Source organism: Eubalaena glacialis, chromosome 2, assembly GCF_028564815.1.
Source record: "Eubalaena glacialis isolate mEubGla1 chromosome 2, mEubGla1.1.hap2.+ XY, whole genome shotgun sequence".
NCBI classification, from domain to species: Eukaryota; Metazoa; Chordata; class Mammalia; order Artiodactyla; family Balaenidae; genus Eubalaena; species Eubalaena glacialis.
This window is the reverse complement of record NC_083717.1, coordinates 19,331,338-19,354,868: the sequence shown is the minus strand read 5'-3', so window position 1 is coordinate 19,354,868 and position 23,531 is coordinate 19,331,338. Positions and strand designations below refer to the sequence as shown.

At 33.9% G+C, this 23,531-nt stretch overlaps 1 protein-coding gene across 10 annotated transcripts in view; it reads left to right on the top strand.

Moving 5' to 3' along the window:
- ABI1 (abl interactor 1) overlaps positions 1-23,531 on the top strand; it is a 94,958-nt gene that overhangs the window by 66,913 nt on the left and 4,514 nt on the right. The window contains exons 3-10 of one of the 10 annotated variants that reach the window (XM_061179173.1): positions 37-213; positions 5,477-5,491; positions 6,224-6,324; positions 7,628-7,768; positions 10,365-10,465; positions 15,771-15,944; positions 19,233-19,319; positions 23,053-23,238. In XM_061179173.1, coding sequence (XP_061035156.1) covers positions 37-213; positions 5,477-5,491; positions 6,224-6,324; positions 7,628-7,768; positions 10,365-10,465; positions 15,771-15,944; positions 19,233-19,319; positions 23,053-23,238 — 982 coding nt within the window. Of the gene's footprint in view, positions 1-36; positions 214-5,476; positions 5,492-6,223; positions 6,325-7,627; positions 7,769-10,364; positions 10,466-15,767; positions 15,945-19,232; positions 19,320-23,052; positions 23,239-23,531 lie in introns of all 10 variants that reach the window. The other 9 variants (XM_061179168.1, XM_061179190.1, XM_061179206.1 and 6 more) reach the window with 9 other exon arrangements.

Here is a 23,531-nt window from a genome sequence, read left to right as displayed (position 1 = left end):
TAATATTTTCTTGCTTTGTTCAAATTTAAAATATAGACTGTGGACATTCATAAAGAGAAAGTGGCTCGAAGAGAGATTGGTATTTTGACAACAAATAAGAATACATCAAGAACTCACAAAATAATAGCACCTGCAAATATGGAGCGTCCTGTAAGGTATATTCGGAAACCTATTGACTATACAGTTCTGGATGATGTGGGCCATGGTGTCAAGGTAAGCGTTTTATATTATATTAACTTGAAATAATTTGCATATCCAATAAATATTTTGGATAGGAAATATAGTGAGAAAGCTGATTTTCTTAAAGAATTAATAGATTCTTTTAGTAATTAGCATTACAATTTTCATAGAACATTTATTTAATACTAGTTATGTATTATACTAAGCTTGGGGCAGAATTTTACCTGTGCAGTAGGCTGTATTCAAGAAGATATAAAAACTTAAAATGGCCATTCATTTGTTAAGCCGTTTGAATCCTAGACTAATGTTATAAATTTGTGTTGTGAATGCCAAGTCTTGTTTTCACTACTGAATGAATATTTAAGAATAAAAAATGTATATGCTTTCCAGAATTGGTTTAGAAAGTAATTTATAAATACTTTTACTCATTTATTTGTAAATATGTGTGTATTAATACATCTATGTGGATGTGGATATAATTTCAGCAGTTTATGCAAAATGAAACAATTGTGTGTAATCTTGTTCTGTGCATCACTCCCCACTCTCCCACCCCCTGCCCCAACAGGCTTTTAGGGAAGGGATTGTTTGTTGCCCTTGTCCATTTCTTAGCATGGCAGAATTAGCTGCTCTTGAAGGATACCTGTAGCCTCTCAACTTTTTAGATATTCATGTGTTATTTTGGAAGCATCCGGAATGACCTGAATTCTGTAGCTATCTTTGCTCAAGATAAACTATTCCTCTGAAATTTGGTAGTCCCTTTCTTAGAGGACCATTATTTGATTTTGTTTCTGGTCTCCAGAATATTTATAATAATTTTTTGAGGGGTCAGCTAGGATCTTGAAGCTTTTCCTAGCTGGTTATCTGCCTGGTGCTACTGCTGGATTTGTTGCATTCTGACTTATCTGGGGTTCCTGATCAAGAGGGGGTGTAGCTGGCAACATTGCTCTTTATTCTGCTCTTCTCAGAGACTATTGGAATCTCCCCTTCACTGTCAGGCTTGGAAGGTGGAACACTTTGCAAATGTAGAGGAGGTTACTTGTTTCTTGTATTTTTACCCAAGGATGTAGCTAGGGTTGTCTAAGAGCTTAAGTTCAATTTTAATTTAAGGTATTTAGACTAGATTGATTTACAGAATTTGAATTTTGAGAATTTGGAAGAACTTATAATATTATTACCTGCCTTGGAAGTAAAAATTACGTATATACACATATGCGTATACATACACATGTGCACACACATTCTCACGTGCTCACTTCTTCCCCTTTTGCTTGATTATTCTTCCTACCAAAGCAATATACACTCATTAAAAAAAAAAAAACTGTCACCATATTAGAAGTGATTATCCTCTATTATCTCCCCACTAATAATTGTGTTTAACAGTTTAATACATAGTACATAGCAGAGTACAAAATGAAACCAAATTTTACAAGGAAATTTTGGGTGAGAAAATTTAACTATTTTATTATATATGTATAAATGAGAAATGTAAACAGCATAATATATACTGAAAGTCTGCAAATGTGAATTTTAGCAATCTACTTTTTGTAATGTGGATACTTTAGACGCAGGTTTTGGTTTTTTTTTTAAGTTTTTTATTGTAAAAGATACATAACATAAAATTTACCATTTAACCATTTTAAGTGTACAGTTCTGTGGCATTAAGTACATTCACATTGTTGTACGGACTATTTTGAAATATTTTTTTGACCGTGGGTAGGAGGGTGGGTGGTCAGTGAGAACAGTGTATCTCAGAAGCTGATATGTGGCTTATTTGTCCACATTTTGTTTCTGTGATATACAAATACATACAATTTTTTTCCCCCAGTAGTCTCATTGCAGCTATATTGATCCAGTTTTATTTCCCCTAAGAAATCATTGTTGGCTTAAATATTTCTAGAAGATTGTAGAGATCTGTGAAAGTTGGAAATTTGGGTAATAGTTAATGAACAAATGCCAGGGCCAAAACTACAAGGAGGAAAACTTTAGATTTATTTTTAAATTAGTGTCTAAAGCACTTTTAAGGATTGGAAGACGCTGTACTTACAGTTCTAGAATTATTTTCTTATCTTTTGCCTACTTTTCTATTTAGAAGTTTGTTTTCTTACTGATTTGTAAGGGTTCTTTTTTCTATCAAAGAAATTAGCTCCTTATATTTTGGCAAATGTTTCCTCATCCTGCTGTTTGGCTTTTGACTTTGATGCTTTGGTATTTTAAACAAATACTTACAGGATGTTAAAAAATCGTATCCAAATATATTTATATATATATATATATTTTTTAATTTATTTATTTATGGCTGTGTTGGGTCCTCATTTCTGTGCGAGGGCTTTCTCTAGTTGTGGCAAGCGGGGGCCACTCTTCATCGTGGTGCACTGGCCTCTCACTATCGCGGCCTCTCTTGTTGTGGAGCACAGGCTCCAGACACGCAGGCTCAGTAATTGTGGCTCATGGGCCCAGTTGCTCCGCGGCATGTGGGATCCTCCCAGACCAGGGCTCGAACCCGTGTCCCCTGCATTGGCAGGCAGATTCTCAACCACTGCGCCACCAGGGAAGCCCCTAATATTTCTTTTAAAAATTATTTTATTTATTATCTTTTTCTTTCTTTTTTTTGGGGGGGGCTGTGTTGGGTCTTAGTTGCGGCATGCGCGGTCTTCGTTGCGGCGCGCAGGCTTCTCTCTAGTTGTGGCTTGCAGGCTCTCTCATTGAGGCACGTGGGCTCAGTAGTTGTGGTGCGCAAGCTTAGTTGCCCTGTGGCACATGGGATCTTAGTTCCCCAACCAGGGATCGAACCCACGTCCCCTGCATTGGAAGGCGGATTCTTTACCACTGGACCACCAGGGAAGTCCCAGTATTTCTTCTTACAGCTACCAAGTTTTGTGTTGTTTTTTACCCCCCAAGATTAATATGCCATCATATTTTCTTCTTTCATGATGTAAATTTTAGTGTTTTGGTATTTGTATTATTCATTTAATTGATATTTATTGTGTTAATGAATTTTATGCTATGAAATAGATGGTACACATAAGTTTAGTAAGAATTTAAAATATGGAAAAAGTGTCTTAAGCTAAGTCTGGTTTGACTTTTGGAAACAACGTAAGATATGGATAAGAGAATCCTTGCATAGAGAGACTACCAGAAAGTTTGCCTAAAGGAGGATAAAAAGAAGATGAACAGTAAAGTTCATCCTAATAAAATAAAAATAAAAATACTAAAGTTCATCCTAATAAAAGGAAGAACAAGGTTTCAGAGTATGCTTAGACTAGAGAAGGCTTGAGCACTTAGTAGAAACATTTAAAATTATTTCTGTTAAACAGTTATAATAATTAACAGCTTTATAGCCTGGTTCATAACTTATGAAGGACTTTCCACATATGTCTTTGTTTTCAAGCCTTGAAAAGACCATATGATCTAGGAGTTGTTACATTTTATTAATGGAAACACTAAAGCTTTATAATACGTAGGAATGGTATTTTTAAAAGGTTTCGATTTTATTAGAGGAGTGAGCTAATGAATCATTTCAGAGAAAGAATTGGCATCTTACAGACTTTCGTACCTGTGGTATGCAAAGCTTATGATCTACTTAGGGCTTGCAGGTAGGTAGGAATCAAAGAGAGTTCTATTTTCAACCTAAGGTTCCAAGGAAATGGTAAACTGACTCATCCATAAATGTAAATGTTAAGGAAATGAAGTGAGATCTTAAGGAAATAAAAAGCCTAGTTTTGAATGTGTTTGGGGGACACTGAAATGGAAAAATTTTGTAGGCTGCTAACAATTATATTTTGAGTTGTAAGGTATAGAGATCATTTCCTTCCAGCACTAGCTAACCCCAACACATCTGTATACATAAACATGCACTTAAGAGAGGAGGCTGTGCTCCATAAGAGGTTAAAGGTTACACCATTGCACAGTAGCAGAGTTCAACTAGAATTTTCATTCCCAATTAAATTCTCCTTTCATCCTTTCATTTGGGGCCAGTTTATACTTGTATGCTGTTTTTTTTGTTTGTTTCTTGTTCACTTGAAACAGCAAATGAGGGAAGATGTGTGGTCATATTTAGAATATTTCTAAGTTACTTTAGAATAGTATTTAGTGTATTATAATGCTATCATATTAATAAATCCTATCTTCAAGGATAATAAGGTTATTCAAGTTTAATTTCTAAATCCAGGTGTGAAATGTAGTGGCTAGGTAGGATTCCAGACATTGTTTAATCAGGATAAAAATGAGCCATATTATTCTAAACAAACACTAAAGAATACCAAGATTCTGGCACAGTTTCTAGAAATGAGAATATAAGTCAAAGGATATTCCATTTTTGGATGATTTCCTTAATGTTGCTTCTGTGGTCACTTGAAAAATGATAGATACATATTTAGAATGGCAGGTGTTATGGAAAGAACTTGAGACCCCACGCCCCACCCCAAAATGTAGGAAAAGACTCTGCAACCTGAAGATATTTTTTTCTTAAGTGGCGTGGTACAAGTAGGATGCTTTGGACACATTATTTCAAATATATAAGCTAGCCAGTTTTCATAGAAGTAGCCTTTAGGATCAAAGCAGCTTTTCTTCACTTTTGAATTATGGTCAAACTTGTTCAGAAGAAAATTTAGAACTAAAGCAACATATAACTTTCTACTAGTGTTGGCCTGGTCAGGATTTGTATTCATAAGCTACACGTGAGAGGGTATCCAGACCGTTTGCTTGTTTCTTAATTAGAATCTGGCTAAGCTATTATTGTGCATTGTAATTTTGTTTTTAAACACTGAGGTGCTAGGTCCTTTTCTGAATTTGGAAAACAAGCTGTGATTTTGAATTTTAACATTTGCAGTTTATCACTCTTTAAAATACTATACTACCATTCAAATAATGAATACTCATACATGGGCATTCATTATCCAGCAGTCTTAGGTCTTGTACACTGATGTATTAAAGTAGCCATACATTTAATGAGGTATGGTGTTTGTGTTTAAATTAAAGTTTGTTTTTTAAATCATCTATGATTCAGTTGGATTAATTTCATAGGATAAAATACTGACCTAAGAAATTATTGGAGCTGCATGAGATTGGCATAATTAAGTGATTTCCTTATGAATGTATTATTTTGAAAAAATATGTGATACCCATGAATATTTCCCTTTTGCTTATGGATATCTTTTCTTTACAAAATATTTGAAATATGGCTGGGTAAAAGCTTATTAACATGAATTGAGTAACTGTAAATGTAAACCTGTCCTATCAGATATAACTTATCTAGAATTAATTTCTACTTTTTCCCCCCTTTTTTTGCAACGTAAAGTGGCTAAAAGCCAAGGTAAGAGTTACTACTTATCATTTGATCCACAGTTTTTCCTCTATATCGATAGAGGCTGCAGAGCCACTAAAATTTGAAAACTTTTCCTATGTCTGTCTGCTTTATCCCCATAGGATTTATGTAGATTAAATATACTCAAACTCAGTTCAAATCAGCAACATTTAGCTTGGATGTGTTAATATATCAAAGATATATTGACATCTGCATTTATATAGGAACATTAATTTTGCTAACATTTATTGCTTTGCTCATTTTTTGATAGTTGCCTTGCTTTTATTGACTTACAAGTAGGAGGTTTCCCAGGCATTATATATGACTTTGTTACTGAGTTGTTGGGATAGAGATGATTTTTTTAGATGAATATTTTAGCAAATTGACACTGAGATCTGCAGTTTATATTCATGCACACATTTCAAAAATTTTAAGAAACCCAGCATTTGAATTGCAGATAAGGTAGATCTCAGTGAACATTTTTAACAATAAAATAATATATAAAATTCAATAATCTCACCTGTATTTTTCAATAAATTGGTATGAAGGGCATAAAATAATAAGAAAAGCCAAGTGCAAGTGGTATCTTGACTTTTTAAAATGTAGTACCAAAGTCTGTTATTAAAACTGTCTGGGAATCCTTATTTCACATTCTGATATTAAAAAAAAATAATACATGGTGTCAAAACACCAAGAGAACAATTTGATATAAAACTAAAAGCTTTTCTTTCCACATTTTAGCATGGAAATAACCAGCCTGCAAGAACTGGCACACTGTCGAGAACAAATCCTCCTACTCAGAAACCACCGAGTCCTCCCATGTCAGGCCGGGGAACGCTGGGGTAAGAATTCAGCTACATCTTACAAGAGGATTTGTATGTCAAAGGAAGAGATGTTTTTGTGACTTCAGTAAATGTATGGATCCTTGTGACGGGACCCTCTCTGTGTGATAATACTACCTTTTACAAATTCATTTTGGTTCCTATTTCCTTGAACAGAATCCAAAATGAACCTGCCTGTTCTATAATATTCTCTAAGGAATTCTGTACTAGAAAAGTTTTTTTGTATGTATGTAAATGAGCATTATTTATTTATTATCTTCTAATTCATTAAAAAAATATAGATATATAAATACATATATAAAAAGATTTATATATAAATCTGAGTTACGTTTATTTAAAATGAAATGACCAGAAGGTTCCATATATGGTGTCTTCACATGTATTTGCAATATTGATATTACAGAGCTTTGAATAAGTGGTCTACTTTGCGTACGTTGGTTTGCTAGCCTGCAGTTCTTCTGTTTCCCCTGAGACTTGGGGACTCTTTACTTGGAGTACTTCTAACTGTGCTTCTGCTGGTAATCTTAGGGCCCTTCATTCTAGAGTAGCTTTGTGAGAAGGCCAGTGGAGAAGTAGAAAAGGTAATTGTTTGTGGCTTCTTCCTTTCCAGTTTTCAATGCAATACAAATATTGAATACTTCGTGAGACATTTCTGAAAGATTGTTCATCTTATTATAGAAAATTAGACTCCTTGTTTTTGGTGGAGGGGTGGGGGAGTCATTATTTTATAGTAACAGGGATCAGCCATCAGCTTTCTCGTAGGATCTTAGTTTCTGTTTTCATTCTGTAAACCCCTTACCCCTGAAAAAAACATATGAAGTTATTAAATAGAAGAGTTAAAATCATTTATTGAGAAGTTAATGGCATCACATCTAGGATCAGAATGTACTTGTTCATATATCTCTAGATTGAGATAGGAGTAAATTGCAGAGGAGATATTTAGCTTCCATAATATACAAGGACAGTGGCTTGTGGGTTACTGAGCTGGGAATAATATGTATTTCAAAGTTTGATATTACTGAGCATTAAAAAAATTATAACCATGATTTTTAGAAATAAGATGAGAACTTTTAAATTACCCTTTCCATTGGTTTTCCTAAGAAAAGGCAACAAATTTTAGCTTTTGTGTTAAAGTAACAAAATTCATACACCCCAATTAAAACGTTTTTTAAAAACAAACTTTATTATTAAAAAAACCCAAAACTTGTGTTATACTTGGTTATAAAGGGACAGTCACAAATTTGGGAGAAAATACCATTTATCTTTCTTATTCATTATTCCTTTCTCTATTATGCTTTTTTAGACGAAATACTCCTTACAAAACCCTGGAACCTGTTAAACCTCCGACAGTTCCTAATGACTACATGACAAGTCCTGCGAGGCTTGGAAGTCAGCATAGTCCAGGCAGGACAGCTTCTTTAAATCAGAGACCGAGGACACACAGGTAAATTTTTAGGTTGAGCCTTTGAACATCTGAGAATGTGCGTTATTGATTGGTGACAAACTCCTATAGAGTTGCTGGTAAAGGTAAAGGGCTAGTCTAATGCTAATATAGAATATAAAAGTTGAGGGTATTAATATTGTATATGTTCCTTTAAATTTATGTTATAACTTCTGTTTTTTAGATTTTTTAGTATCTATTTATACTGCTAGCAGATTGCTAGTATTTCCTCCTTTTGACAGAGGTACAAATGTATATTTGGATGAAGTCTGAAGAATGTTTTTTTAAAATAGTCTTTCAGAAAAGATTAAGGTAACCACTCTTACATTTTTTGGATAAAAGGTTAAACATCAGAAACTATACAATGTGATTTAAACTTTAAGAGGTTGGAGGAAAGAAAACAGTTTAGATCTGAGGAAGAATTTCTTAAGAGAGTTGATATACTGGAATATGTTATTGTATAAATTCTTTAAAAAAAGTTCTAGAAATCAGCTACCCAGTGGATTTTTAAAAACTTGGTTATGGAACATAACATACATTCAGAAAAGTATATACTTTATTAAGTATAACAACTTGATGTGTTAATACAAATTGAATATAGTCATGTAACCATCACCCAGATCAGAAAATGGAACAGAACTGCAACCCAGAAATCCCCCTCAGGCCCTTTCCCAGTTATTGCCTCTGCCTTCCTCCCCTCAAAAGTGGCCACTTTATTTTTGCGCACGTTTATAAAGCCAGACAAATTTATCGTATAGCTCAATTTGTTTTATTCTTTGATTTTTACCTCTCACTTAATAACTTGGGCAAGGAACCTCTTTACCTTGACTTTTAGGTTGGTTTTATTAGAGATACAGCTTAGTAAAATCATTTTGGGGGCTTTAGTTACGCAGGATATATCACGCTCTTAGATGCTATGTAATTGTTATTTGTTGTTATTGTTACTGTTAGTAAATAAATTGTCATATTGATACCTGCAGTTACTGAATCAGGGTAAGTTCAATGAGGACCAGAATTGGGTTTTTTTTATATGTTTATTATTGAATTATTATACCAAACCATGGTTGTTCTTTATAGTGGATGTAGTAATAGTTTAATCATATTCAACAACTAGTTGTTAAGAGTTAACTTCATTAGATATCAGGGATATACGTATGAGATATAGTTCTTTTTTTCAGGAGCTTGTTCTGTTAGAACAGGGATCAACAAACTTTTTTATAAAGGGCCAGATTGTCAATACTTTAGGATTTGTGGTCCATATGGTCTCTGCTGCAATTACTCAGCTCTATCATTGTAGCATGAGAGCAGCTACCAGCAACACGTAAATGAATGAGCATGGCTGTGCTCCAGTAAAACTTTATATATGGCACTGAAATTTGAATTTAATATAATTTTAATGCGTCATAAAATATTATTCCTCTTTTGATTTTTTTTCTACTAATTAAAATGTAAAAAAAAATGTTCTTAGCTCACAGGTTGTAAAAATCAGACCATGGGCCAGATTTGGCCTGTGGGCTGTAACTTGCCAACCTCCATGTTAGAAAAAGACACGTAAGCCAGTAATTGTGGAAGCGCATAAGTGCAAAAATATTCATCTGTCTGTGATACGGTGGTGGCAGAAAGCAGAGTATTGGCCAGCTTGGGAGGAGGGAGGCCTTCATATCAAAGCTATTTTTGTTATATAAATAGCTTTTTTCCCCTTTCTATTAGTATGTGATAATGTGATTATAGAATGCTCATATTGGAGAAAAAAAACTTACCTAGGAAGTGCAAATCATTGCCCTGTTGGGTTTCTGGGCCTACTGAGCCAATGATGTTGATTTTTAAAAGTATAATATGGAGCTTAAGGCTACACGTGTACATATGTACATTTGCATAATGTACATGTGCACACATACATTACTAAAACTGGTCAGTGCGAGGTTGTATACCTAAAGGGACAGTAAGTCCATAGAAGTAATTGGTTAGAGTTTAGTAGTATCATCCATTCTAGACTGTGCTTTGCTGAAACTTCATTATTGTCTTATTTGTCTTTTTTTTGTCATTTGCTCATTTTTTCCAAACATTTCCCTGTTTTATTGCCATTCTTTGAGATGAGCGGAGGTTTACGTACTAATTTCAGACTAAAACTGGTTACCGTTTTTATTAACTTCCATAGCATCTTCTGTGGCTTCCATCACACTATTTGTTAATGTCAATTTTCACAGTCTCAGCGAAGAGCTCCATGACATTGTGGTTCATGTCTTGTTTGTTCACTGCTGTTTATACGAGGTTTTAAATAAATCCTTGTTGACTCATTGTACTATAAGATTATATTGGTCATTCATGTCTCAATGATCTCTTATAGTTCTGAGTACTACGTGACTATATTGGTTTTTCAGTAGATGGAGAAATAGAGTGAAACACAAGAACCACTTCAAGTATTAGGGTTAAAATTTATATTGGACAGTTAAATTTTTTCTTTATATATAAGTGTGTGTATACATACAAGCACACACATATGCATCATAAAAGGAGTATTTAGTGGCTTTGAGTTGATTTTTTTTCTGAGTAAATCTCTAGAATTGTTCTTTTCATGATTTTTCTCTCTCCTTTGCAGTGGAAGCAGTGGAGGAAGTGGAAGCCGAGAAAACAGTGGCAGCAGCAGTATTGGCATTCCCATCGCCGTGCCTACACCCTCACCACCCACTATTGGACCAGGTATGTCATATACTCACCCATTTTAATATGTGGTAGTAGTTAGGTGCTTTATTATGGAAGTCTGAAATAATTTAATTACATTAGATAAAACTATTTATTAAACTTAATGCGATTGTTGCCAGAATGAAAGCAAATTTAAAAACAATTTTTGATTGGTTTTCACAGGGTCTTTAGAGTTTTGCAGATGTTTCTCCTTACTTATAGAAAAGCATATTAAATAGCTTTATTAAATAACTTTTTGGACATTTTGCTTTAGAAATACTTGCCTTGGGCAGAGGTCAAGAATGATATTTATTATTTCAAGAGCAAGCCAATATTATTGATAATTCAACCAAAAGATCAGTGTCTTTAATGTGAATTATGTATCATTGAACTTTGATGTTGCCTTGTAGGCTAGTAAGTATGTCAACTCCACTGTTAGCTGGTTTTGTGACTTTACTACATTTATGTATGGTATTCAATACATATTTCAGTAAAATGCCATGAATATAAAATGGGATTAAACTAGGAAAAGCTCATTTACTTTTTAGATTATATAAAAATTTAAGAAATCATAGCAGAGCATTAAATTGGTCCCTTGATTTTTTATTAAGTGAAAGGAAGACTTTATGGTGTTAAAAATACACACTTTAAAAGTAAGTTTGATCATCAAAAGTTGTTAGGGAAAAATACTTAGTTTCTCAAGGATGTTGCTGAAAAAGGAGAAAAAGCTACTTATAAAAACAAGCATATTTTATAGTTAATGAAAGCGTGAACTCAATGGCCTTTTTACCTAGTAAAATTCTTACTCATTCGAACATGCTTTACATATGGGTATCTCTCTCTTTTTTTCTTATTTCCAAAACATACTTCCTTACTGTTTCAGAATGATTAGTTCTGTTTATTGCACTCTGACCTGAATTATAAACTATTTTATTAGAAAACATTTCTGTCCCTCCTCCTTCTGGAGCTCCACCAGCACCACCTCTTCCACCACTTCTCCCCGTGAACACTGTGATAGGTGAGACTGCATAACCATTGGAGTGATTTACCTTACTGTGCATAGTTCATAATAAACTCCTCTGTTAGACGGCTCGCTTTTGTAGTTGCTAGGTTGTAGGTGGTAATACAAAGTTTAAAGTATTAAATCTAATTTACACTAATTTCTTCTGGTGAAAGGCCTCTGAAGTTACACAGAAACTTCTCTGTGATGTCAGATGCTTCTATGCCTAGTTTGTAACCAATTTAATGTGGTTTGCATTTGTTCTGTTTAGATTTTTCTAGGAATATTATAGCCGTGATTGTTCAAAAAAAAATTTTTTTGTTAGTGATGTAATATTTTTTTAAAGTGAAACTTGATTTGGAACTCCCTGGTATATACCGCAGTCACAGGAGTGGGGTGAAGGTGGGGGACAAGAGGAAGAAGATGAAAAAGAGAATGGTGTGCGGTGTGGGGTACTCTGAGGCTTTCCAGTGGGTCACAGCTGAAAAACTCTGATATAGCCCAGGATTTATGGCATCTGAGGATGCCATGAAACATTTTGTTTAATAAAATACATTTAAATTGCTCCCAAGTTGGGGGAGACTGGATTGAGCATATAAGGAATTCCAAATATAGACTTGGTATAAAACCATTCAGCCTAGAAATGCACAGTAGCATTTGGGTGGAAATGGATAAAGAGCTGTTTCAAATATTGAGAGCTTAGGTGAAATAAAGCCATCTAGCAACTTCTTTTCAAAACATTGGCACTTGTACTCAGAGGAAAGGGGAAAAGGAAGTAATAAACAAAAGACCCAAGTAATAGAAATTGTTGGCAGAAAGTCCATGTGGAAAAAAAATGCCCTCAACCTAATTAATAATCAGGAAAACAAAAACTATGAGATACTATTTTATAGCTACCAGATAGGTAAAAATGTAGAAGTCCACCAGTACCAGATGTTGATGAGGTTGTGCAGTAACAGAAAGGTATGTTGCTGGTGGGAGTTTATTTGTTGATACAGTCACTTTAGAACATAATTTGTTGTTACCCAGTCAAGTTGAACCAGGTTTCTACCTTAGATTTATCAGTTTCATTTCTAGATATTTGCCCTAGCGTGCTGGTTCTCAAAACATGGTTATGGAACTCCTGGGGGTTGCCAAAATCCTTTCTTGGAGTTTTTGCGGTCAGAACTATATCCATAATAATACTAAGATTTATTTGCCTTTTTTATTCTCATTCTGGTACAAGCACACAGTGGAATTTTCCAGAGACTACATAATATATGATAACATCATTTTTGACAGCTAATGGATTGTGTATTTGTGTATTTATGTATTTAAAAGATAAATCAGTTTTAATTTCTAATATGGTAATTAATTAATTATGGTAATTAATCAGTTTCTAATATGGTATAACCCACTTCAACAAAAATTTTTTGAGGTTCTCTAATTTTAGAGTGGATCCTAAAACCATAAAGTTTAAAAACCACTATACTAGAGCAGTGGCTTTTGGAGTATGATTTACAGACCAACAGCATCATCATCATGGGGGAACTAGTTAGGAATGCAAATTCTTAGGTCCCATTCCAGACCTACTCATTCAGAAACTCTGAGACTGGAGCCCAGCAGCCTGTATTATAACAAGCCCTCAAGGTGAAATTCTGATCACTGCTGAAGTTTGCAAACCACTGATCCAGAGAAACTTAGGAACCATATTTAGGAATGTTCACAGTAGCAGTATAATAATAATAGCAAAAATCTGGATGCAACCCAAATGTCTACAGTGGAATGGATAAATAATTGTGGCATGTTCATATGCAAATAAAGCAATGAAAATGAATGATATATTGATATACTTATCAACATGGATGAATCTTAAAAGGTAATATCAAAGGAAAACAGCAAGAATACATAATCAATACATAATCATTCCATTATGAAAGTTTATAAATTTGCAAGATCTCTATGTGTATTGTTTAAGTTTATAATTATCTATGATTTTTAAAAAACTGTATACAGTGAGTCCCCTACATACGGACGAGTTCCATTCTGAGAGCACGTTCATTAAGTCCAATTTGTTCGTAAGTCCAACAAAGTTAGCCTAGGTATCAACTAACACAATTGGCTATGTAGTACTGTACTGTAATAGGTTTATAACACTTTTCACACAGATAATACATAACAAACACAAAACATAAAGAAAACATTTTTAATCTTACAGTACAGTACCTTGAAAAGTACAGTAGTACCAGCTATACCACTGCTGCTTTTACACTTGCTTCTGGACATCCTGGGCTTGAAATAAAGGTACTGTACTACTGTACTCTACACAGTGCTGTACAGTAAAGTACACAAAAGCACAACCACTTGTAGAGGATGCACGCACATGACAGTGTACGCCAGACATGTGAACTAACTTTACGTGATTGGACATGCGAATGCATGTTCGCATCTTTTGAAAGTTCGCAACTTGAAGGTTCGTTTGTAGGGGACTTAACTGTATAGTGAAGAGAGAGAATGTTTAACACATATGTTTTGGAGTTTGGGGTTCAGAAGGGGCAAACAGGAAGCTTCAGTGATACTGGTAATATTCTAGTTCTTGGAGCTGAGTATTTATTTTTCCTTAAAATATATATATGTAATATATATAAAAATATAAATAATATTTATTTATGTAAACAAATTATATATAACCACTATAAATAATTATATATATTAGTATATGTAACCATATGTATATGTATATATGTATTATTTATATATAGCATGTATAATTATATATCATACACCCTTTGGTATTATTTATTTCATAATTTTATTTTAATAAAATATTAAAATAAATTCTAAAATAGGCATAGTTTGGAACTACTATTAAATAGCTTTATTTTGGTTTTAACTCACCAAGGCAAATAACCTGGATTTTATACAGTTTTTATATAAGTCAAAAGAAATATAGAAATCATTTTATTGAGATTTCTATTAAAAATGGTTAAAGGGTTACTTCTTAGCTCTTTGGAAAACTTACCTGTCCAGAGTTACTCATTCATGAAGGCATTTGAATAGACTCTTATTTATAAAGTGTTTTTCTGTTTAGAAATTGAGCATGTGGATGATTTAAATAATTAGTGACTGCCTATGGCTTGGGAGCTCCAAAATGTTGAATATTAGCACTTCTTTTAATGAACAACCTCTGCTGTATGGTTTTTTTCTAATAATTTATATGACCTCTAGGAGAGGTTAAATTGGATGACTGAATGAAAGGAAACCAGGATGTTGTCTTTTTATTTACTCAGTCGTGGTTAGATGTTTGGGAGGATAATGTTAATCCTGAAGTTACCTTTGGAAGGTATAGTTAACTTTAGAGGCTTTGAACTTTATATTAACCTTTAAAATTTTAAACTTCTGAAATGTTGGTAAAGATGACATTGAATAAAATTTTAAGTATTGTTAATACTTTAGTTAGTTTAGATATGCATGATAATTAAAAAAAAAAAGTGCTTTGGGTGTAGTATGGAAAAAAAGCCCTCCAAGTATATGGAAAAAGATAATGGATTTTCTATACAAAGCTGCCTTAAAATGTCCATGTTTTACGGAGTCCAAATTTTTTTCAGCTTTATCAGTTACAGAAATGTAAGTGATAGGGCAAAGTGTGTAATTCTTAAAAGCTGGGAGATATACAACGAATCTGACATTATATATAAGTGCTTTGAAACTGGAAATTGTACTTCTCTTAAAAATGATTCTACTATAATATGTATTGGTAATAACTGCTAATACATTAAACATTCAAATAAATATAGTAGTACATATGGAAAATATGCTTAACTGTTTAAATTTTATAATTTAAGCCGGGTTTGGCTGGATAGATTCTTATACTGTGCTTCTGAAGATTTGGCAATGGAAAGGAGAAGAAGTTTGTAAACCAGATATTAAGACATTCACATCTAAAAACTGATGCTTTCCACCTCAGACTATCATTTGGTACTTATTTTGTTGGAGAGACACAGTTGACATATAAAAGCTGTATGTTCTAAAATGTTACAGAAAAAAATTTATACACTTTATTAGCAAAATACCATTTGGTATTATGCTAAATTAAAAGGCTTAAGAATATTACTTCTTTACTTTTGCACTTTCCACACAGTATCTGTTTTTCCTTCTTTTTGTAACTTCAGAGAGAGAGCTGTTTGTGTTTTATCTTTACTTTTCTCTTTATTTTGTGCTGTGGGCTTTAAAAAGTAATAAACATTTCTTGCTGATAGTCTCCTTCTCTTTGTTCTGCCATCGGAGGTGACGTGCAATGCTCAAGTTCTTTGTTGGTTGCCTTTGACTAATGCTTTTCAGCAGCCCCGGGCTCAGCTCCTGGTTCCCAGTATGGCACAATGACCAGGCAGATTTCTCGACACAACTCTACCACTTCCTCGACATCTTCTGGTGGATACAGACGGACTCCCTCTGTGACGGCTCAGTTTTCTGCTCAGCCTCATGTTAATGGAGGTCCACTTTATTCTCAGAATTCAAGTAAGCTTGTGCTTTGCAGGTGTACGGCAGCAGTGGAGCTCCTTTTGAAGGAAATTATTTGAAATTGTTATTCTTGCCAGTGATAGACAACAATTGAAACCGTGCTATTTCATGTTTATTTTTGTTTTAAGAAGTTACACCTTGGGGACTTCCCTGGCGGTCCAGTGGTTAGGACTCTGCGCTTCCACTGCAGGGGGCGCGGGTTTGAGCCCTGGTTGGGGAACTAAGATCCCGCATGCTGTATGGTGCGGCCAAAAAAAAAAAAGTTAGACCTTGAAGCATATCATTTTAAGAATAATTGCTTATCCCTTTCAAAAAAAATTCAGGCTTACTGAGCATATTCGTATACTAAAATTTAACTGATGAAATTTTTACTACTGTAAGTAGAACTACAGAAGAAAAACACTGAAATTAATTAAGCTGAATTTATTTTTATTGACATGGTTGATACAGTTCAATAACAGTAAACTTAAAAACATTGTGACAGTTTTTCTTTACAATAATATAATGAAATTGCTGGCTATCACTTTTAAGCTTGCTAACCTATACTGAAATGAGTTCCAAACCATTAAAAACCATTTGTGATGCCTGCTTATTCTGTCTCTAATAATTGTAACAGTGGGGAGGACTTTCTTTTGATTTCTTTCTGTTCACCTCAAATTGCACATCTCAACACTAACTGCAATCAGTGTTTAAAGGCTGACAAGATTAGAAAATAGCTTTGGCATAAAATGTGAGAAAGTTCAAATTGCTTAGGGTAGTCATTAATTTCACTTTCCATCTCAAGATGCTCAGTCCAACCAGGAGAAATCTGAAATGAGCCAGTTCAGTATTTGTTACTGGCTTGAAGCGGTGATCACCAGGCATAGATAGACTGAAACACTTTCCCATGTGGCTTTTGTAGGCTGCATGTTATATTATTTTACCTAAAAAACACTGAATACTCCATATTTACATAGAAAGTTGGTTTTAAGTTCTTTTTATTTATGATGCATGTTTTGAACAAGTGTTTTAAAGTAGAGCTAAGGAGAAAGTTCTGTTATTTATTTTTTTGGTTAAACTTTAAAGACTAATTGTGTTATAAACAAAAAAACTCCTAAGAATTGAAAACCACTTTAGCAGAAATATCACAACTCACAGATAATCCCAAAATTTATACAACTCTTTTCCAGACTAAAATTTTCATCCAAGCTACTAAGAAACTTTACCAGTTAGAGTTTTACCTCACATTTCCCCTGGTCTCCTTTTGGTAATGAAAAGTAGCTGGCGGCTGAGAATTCCACAGTTAATCTGATTATCAGTCTCACTAGTTTCATGAACTTTTAATTTTTTTTCATATTCTGCATTTTTAGATCCCATCTTTGTGTTCATTATTTTTCTTTTCCTCGCTTAGTTTACTCCGCAAATAGGGTTTCTGGTGACTCTTCACCTGATACATGTTTGTGTAGTTCTGTTTTAACAGTACTTGGGTGGGTTGCTTATCCTCAAACAAGACATTTTCATTACTGAATGTCTGTATTTTTGGACATCATAAAGTAAATTTGGCCTCAAATTTTAAATATATTACTGTGTGTTGTCAAATTAATTATCCTTCAACCTGAGTTATTGTTGGTGTTGTAGTAGTAGTAGTAGTAGTAGTAGCAGTATGTAAATGTTTTTAGTGTTTTGATGTGCATATTCCCCTTCTGTCTAAATGTGGTGATAATGATTAGTATTGTCACAACATAGCCTCTTTTTCTTTATGTACTAACCAGCATGGCTCGTTACTAAGGGTTGTTTCTAAAAAAATTTTTTAGGTTTGTGGGAGTTTTTTTTTTTTAAGTTAAAAAGCTATAATGTTTTATTTATTAAAAGTATATATATGTATATACTGGAACAAGTGTGTGTGTGTGTGTGTGTGTGTGTGTGTGTACATATATATATACACACACACACACACACACTTGTTCCAGTATATACATACTTGTGTATACTTCTATATACAGAGTATCAGAATGAACCAGGACTAATTTCATAGTGAATTGAATGTTATTTTTAGCCGTACAATGAATATTAATGCACATATACTGCTTTAAGTTGTTGCTTATTTGTACACTGAACATCTTTCATATTTTTATGCTCACCAAACAGAATTTGTAGATTGGATTAATTGAAACAATCTTTCAATTAAATGATCCTTGGGAGCCAATCAGTTGTTTTTCCCTGTCAGTTTAGTGTCACTTCTTGGTGACTACCAGTAAACTGAATTTTGTGATTCAGTCCTATTGACTTTTTCTAAGCAATCTTTGGCCATTACCGTCTTGTTAAAATAAGACAGGGTGGTAAATATATGAATATTTACTTTTAGATAATTTTAATTTTTAATACATTTGCTGTCCACATGAGCATTTGCTGTCAGTTTCCTATAAATTATGTGTTCTCCAGAAAGAAGACGGAGTATGTTTCCAGCTACCCAGTGATTCTTTAGAAATTACTTTAATGCAAATAATTGCATATTTTACCTTATTGTTAGATTAGGTTTCCTTTTTCAGAATAGTGATGAAAGGAAGAAGGTCACTTGAAATATCCCATGAAATTCAGTGAACAATTAACATGGTATATGGAGCACTCTTATGCCCTAGTAAATTTAAGAGTGACGTCTTTAAAAATAAAACTGTCAACTTAAAAAGTAATAATAACCTTGTTTTACAAACAAGGGTTTTTCCTAGAGAGCTGTGTGTAAATTTAGATATATAATAATTGTTTTTAAAGGAAACCTGTAATTAATGCATTTATTTATACATGGAATAAACAGCTATCCTGTAACATATTCATTTTGTTTATTTAGGTTCTTATTTACATTACCCTAAAGCTAGACATACCTGTTAGGTTAGAGAGATAAGGTGAAGACACAACATCCTGGAAACCTTTATTGGTATTTCACTGTTACCTGTTTTTTTAAAGTCTTTCCTTAGAATTCAAAATTTTCATTGCGTGAAAGTGAGGGTGATGGTAAATTTAAATCTTACCCAAACAGTATAACATTAGGATTAAAGCAAATGTGTTTGTTTTTTAATAAAATTAACCAGCTGGCTAAACACAACTCAGCTTTAGGTTTGCTCCTGGGAAATGAACTTGAAGAAGGTTCTGCAGGTTTTTGTTTTGTTTTTTGTTTTGTTTTGTTTCATTTGCAGACTGTTCTTTGCATACTTATGTTTGTGGTCTTTGTAACTGACTTCTGCTTTTTGTTTGTTTCCTTTTCTTTCCTTTATCTGTTTTACTTCCCCCATTCTGTGTTGTTGCCGCCAGTTTCTATTGCTCCACCCCCTCCCCCTATGCCTCAGTTGACTCCACAGATACCTCTCACAGGCTTCGTGGCCAGGGTGCAGGAAAACAGTAAGTTTGGAAAAACCGAGCTATCCAAGAGTAGAGGCTGTCTCCTTATAGCATGCATGGCTGATGAGTCATCATTTTCCTTACTTTTATTGAGAAGCTAATCTTATCTTGAAAAGAGGTGCAGCTATGTTATTGAAACTGAAGAGCACGATCTTCAGTTTTTCCTCTGTGTGCATGATTACTGACTCAGATGACTTTCAAAACTGCAGTTTTCTTATGTATTTACATGTTCTAAAACATGAAATCTGATCTTTGCAGATTCTTAAGGAAAGAGTAATCAAACCCCAAAATTCAAATTGTGTGGAAACTACTAGCTTTCAATAGTTATTAGGGGAATTGAGTTCCCATCAAGATGTATAGATAGTTACACTGTGAGATTAAATGTATCATGCAATTGGGACAGGTGTTTTATTTTGTTTTTCGTTGGTTTTTTTTTCCTCCTTTGGTTACAAAACATTTTTGGAGAAAACTTTGTAGCCTCAGATTTTTATACGTAAATTGTTTTGAACCTATATAAAGATTTGTTGTTAGGATAAAAATGAATCTGCAGGAATAAGTAAATTACAGCCATGCTCTCCGTTAAGAGTGATAATCAGTGTAGAGTCCTCTCATGTTTTGGCTATGTGCGGGCCCATGAGGATGATTTCTGAACATGCAAATCTGTCAACTTTTTTAGGTCTTCTCTGAAGGTCAGGTTTAATGACTTTTGGCAATTCTTTTGAATATATGGATTTAATTAGGATAGAGTAGTTTTTATATTACTACCTGAGTACTTTGACGTTCTGGGAGATATATAATCCTAACTACATGATCATAGTGAGTGTTATTTGGCAAAATGAAAAATACCCCTATTACTGAATTGTGTTATGCCAAAATACCTGTTGAGATTAAGATGGTAAGGTGGTCCAATACTAATTCACTCCATTTGGGATCATCACCATGCAAATAAATCTCAGAATGGTTTGAACAAATGTGTAACTCACATGACCAGCCCATCCTCCAGGAGGAAACATTGTGGCAAATTCCACTGTGCAGCTTTTGCTGACCCTATTGTGTTATTCTCCACATTTCCTCCCTTCCTCCAGTCAGGTATTTGTTTATTCAGTGTTATGTCCTAGGCTCTGGGAGGAATACACGTAGTCTAAGACAAAGTCCCTACCTTTAAGAAATTGGTGATTTAATGGGCTTTTAAAACAGTTTCAAAATGTTGAAACTTCTGAGCATAAACCAACCTTATCGTTTACATTTGGTTGGAAACTCTAATGTGTTTAAACATGTAAAAATAAGTGAATCTTCCTTTTAAAAATAAGTGAACAAAGGTAAATCGCTGGTCCTTAATGCTCTATGAGTTTAAAAATTGTCTGCAAGAGTTTAAAAACTAAGCCAATTCAACCTTTGAAGTGCCTTATAGCCAAAAATTTTTAGGACGTATTTTAAAATAGCCATAATAAACATCCATTTAGTGAGTCCAAAGCTCATTGATTAGGTTTTTGGTAATAACCCCTTTTTTATAGAAATTCAGTGTTAACGTACATGCGTGGTCTTGCTAAAGAGGCCCATGGTACTATTTTAGTTCTTTTTCCCAAACTTATGAACTTGAGTCAGTAATTCTCCTTGTGCTGCAGAATGCCCAACTTTATTTGGCATCTGTTTTCTTTGAAAGCATGTTAGGAAGATTGTTGATAAATTGCATATCAATATCTTAAATGTTTTATGAATTACAGATTTTCTGTGTTCGTTCTCATAAACGTTCACTTTCTTATGGCACTCAAATTGGTGATAATGAATGCACGTAGCAGTTAACCTATTAATAAATGTGTTTCAGTTGAAGACATGAGCCTCTAAAAAAAGCAGTGTGTTTACATCTGTTTATGATTAACATCCGAAAGCGTTTGAACAACACGTGTGGTGCTAGACAGAGTATTATGCACAGAGAATTAGACAGACCGGACTCTTGCCCCAGTGTATGTAATTTGAAGATAAGCCAGTGTAGATTAACAGCAGTTGGACATAGTAAACTAGTAAGTTATGTATAAATCAAGAGTAAATGTACTTTAAGAATTCAGGCAAACATATATAATTTATACATTAAGCCATATTAAGGATATGAGCTATGGCTCTTTAATGTCAGAATGGATTCACATGCATTTTCTTCTCCTCAATAATATTTGCAAGCTTTATGGAGAAGGGATGGGTAGAAATAAAATGAATCCTAGCATTTGGAGGAAAAATAAATTGTACACCTGTTTGAGAGCTATCCGAATGAGCATCAGCACACAGGATTTGTTTCCTAATAGTCTTTTTCATCCCCCAACAGGATAAAATAGAAATCACAGAATTAAATTGGTTATCAAGTAGGGCTATTATCTGCTTATGTTTTAAATCTGGATTCCTTGGTTATATTCTCAGCGCATTATTCCAAATAGGGTGTAGAAAACTTTAAGACTGTATTACAAATAGATGATGACCATTTTCTTTGATCCCATAAATTGCCCTAGAAATTGGCATTTGAATTAGTATGTTGGTATTCTGAATTTCTCCACTGCAGATATTATATAATTCCTCTATCAGTTTATATCAGAGCATTTTCATATGTCTTTAACTTTTAAATAAATTTGTCAAAATCAGAAACTTAAGAATTAGTTGTGCTCCAGCTCTGAATTCCTCAATATTGGGAGCATTTGTTACCTGGTATCACATAGTTCATTGAACACAGTTCTAGCCTGACATTTTCCCGTTTCATTGTTTACACCTTTGATTATTTAAATCACACACATACACATTCCACAACCATCTAGAATTTGAGGTATGAGTCGTTTTTATTGTTTTGCATGATTTGAGTTCCTTTCTTTTTTTCTTTTTTTAAACATCTTCCTGCAGTACTTTATTTTTAAAATCTTCATTGTGGATGTATTCTTAGAAAATTGGATCTTTAGGATCTAGTCTTTCCCTCATCCCATTCTTAGTTTTAGTAGCAATAATGTAAAAATCTTAGCTTGCTTTCTACATTTAAGAAGTTGATTATCTTAAAAAAAAAAGTTGATTATGAATACAAACATTTTTGAAAATATTCAGTGAGACTTTTTTACTAGCTTGGAATTATTTAATTTTAAATTTATCTTCCCTTGTTAAAATTTAAATAAAATAATAGAAAAACGTACACATAGAAGCAGATCTATTACCACCAGCCTTTTTTTTTTTTCTTCCTCCAAAAAACCAAAAAATAAACACGTATCCACCCACTGGAGACTTATTTCTGTGGAACTAAAGGTAACTAAAAGCCAAAATCAGGGACATGAATGTGCACAATAAATGATTATCAAACCATTAATGTTATTCATAACGTTTACTATAGTCCGAATGACAAATGTGATGTAAGGCTTATTTAAGGAGATATGCTAACTAAAGAGTGACATTTGTTCTGATCTGAGCCTTGGAATAAGGGAACTTCTTTATTCCTGTAGTCTTATAAACAGACGGATTGTCTCCTAACCTCTGCATTCATTAATTTGTAGAACTTCCTAATACCCTTAATTTTTTAGCTCATTTTATTATTGAAAAATTATTCTTAAAAGTAGTAGAAGCTTTAACACACCAAGCTTTTATTTCTAATCACTGCATGTTTTATTATAGTGCATGCTGTATATGAATTAGAGCTTTCTTCAATTCTGTTAACTTACGAATTTCTGTCTAGTCTGATTTCTGATTCACATTCAGTATCTGGATCTTTTAGTTGCTGACAGCCCGACTCCACCACCCCCTCCTCCACCAGATGACATTCCCATGTTTGACGACTCTCCACCTCCACCGCCACCGCCGCCAGTGGACTATGAAGATGAGGAGGCCGCAGTCGTCCAGTATAACGATCCGTATGCAGATGGGGACCCTGCTTGGGCCCCCAAAAACTACATCGAGAAAGGTAGGGTGCAGTCATCGTTGAACTGCTGTAAAGGGAAAGAGCTAATTCTAGTATTTTAGAGCCATAAAGAACACCGAGTCCAGCGTTTCTCTACCTTGAGAATAAATAGCTTTACCAGCCGAGCTGTACATTCCCAATATAAAGTGAGGATTCTTTATTTTCTCTTTATTTATTTTTTTAATTTTATTTTTATTTATTTATTTTTGGCTGTGTTGGGTCTTCGTTTCTGCGCGAGGGCTTTCTCCAGTTGCGGCAAGCGGGGGCCACTCTTCATCGCGGTGCGCGGGCCTCTC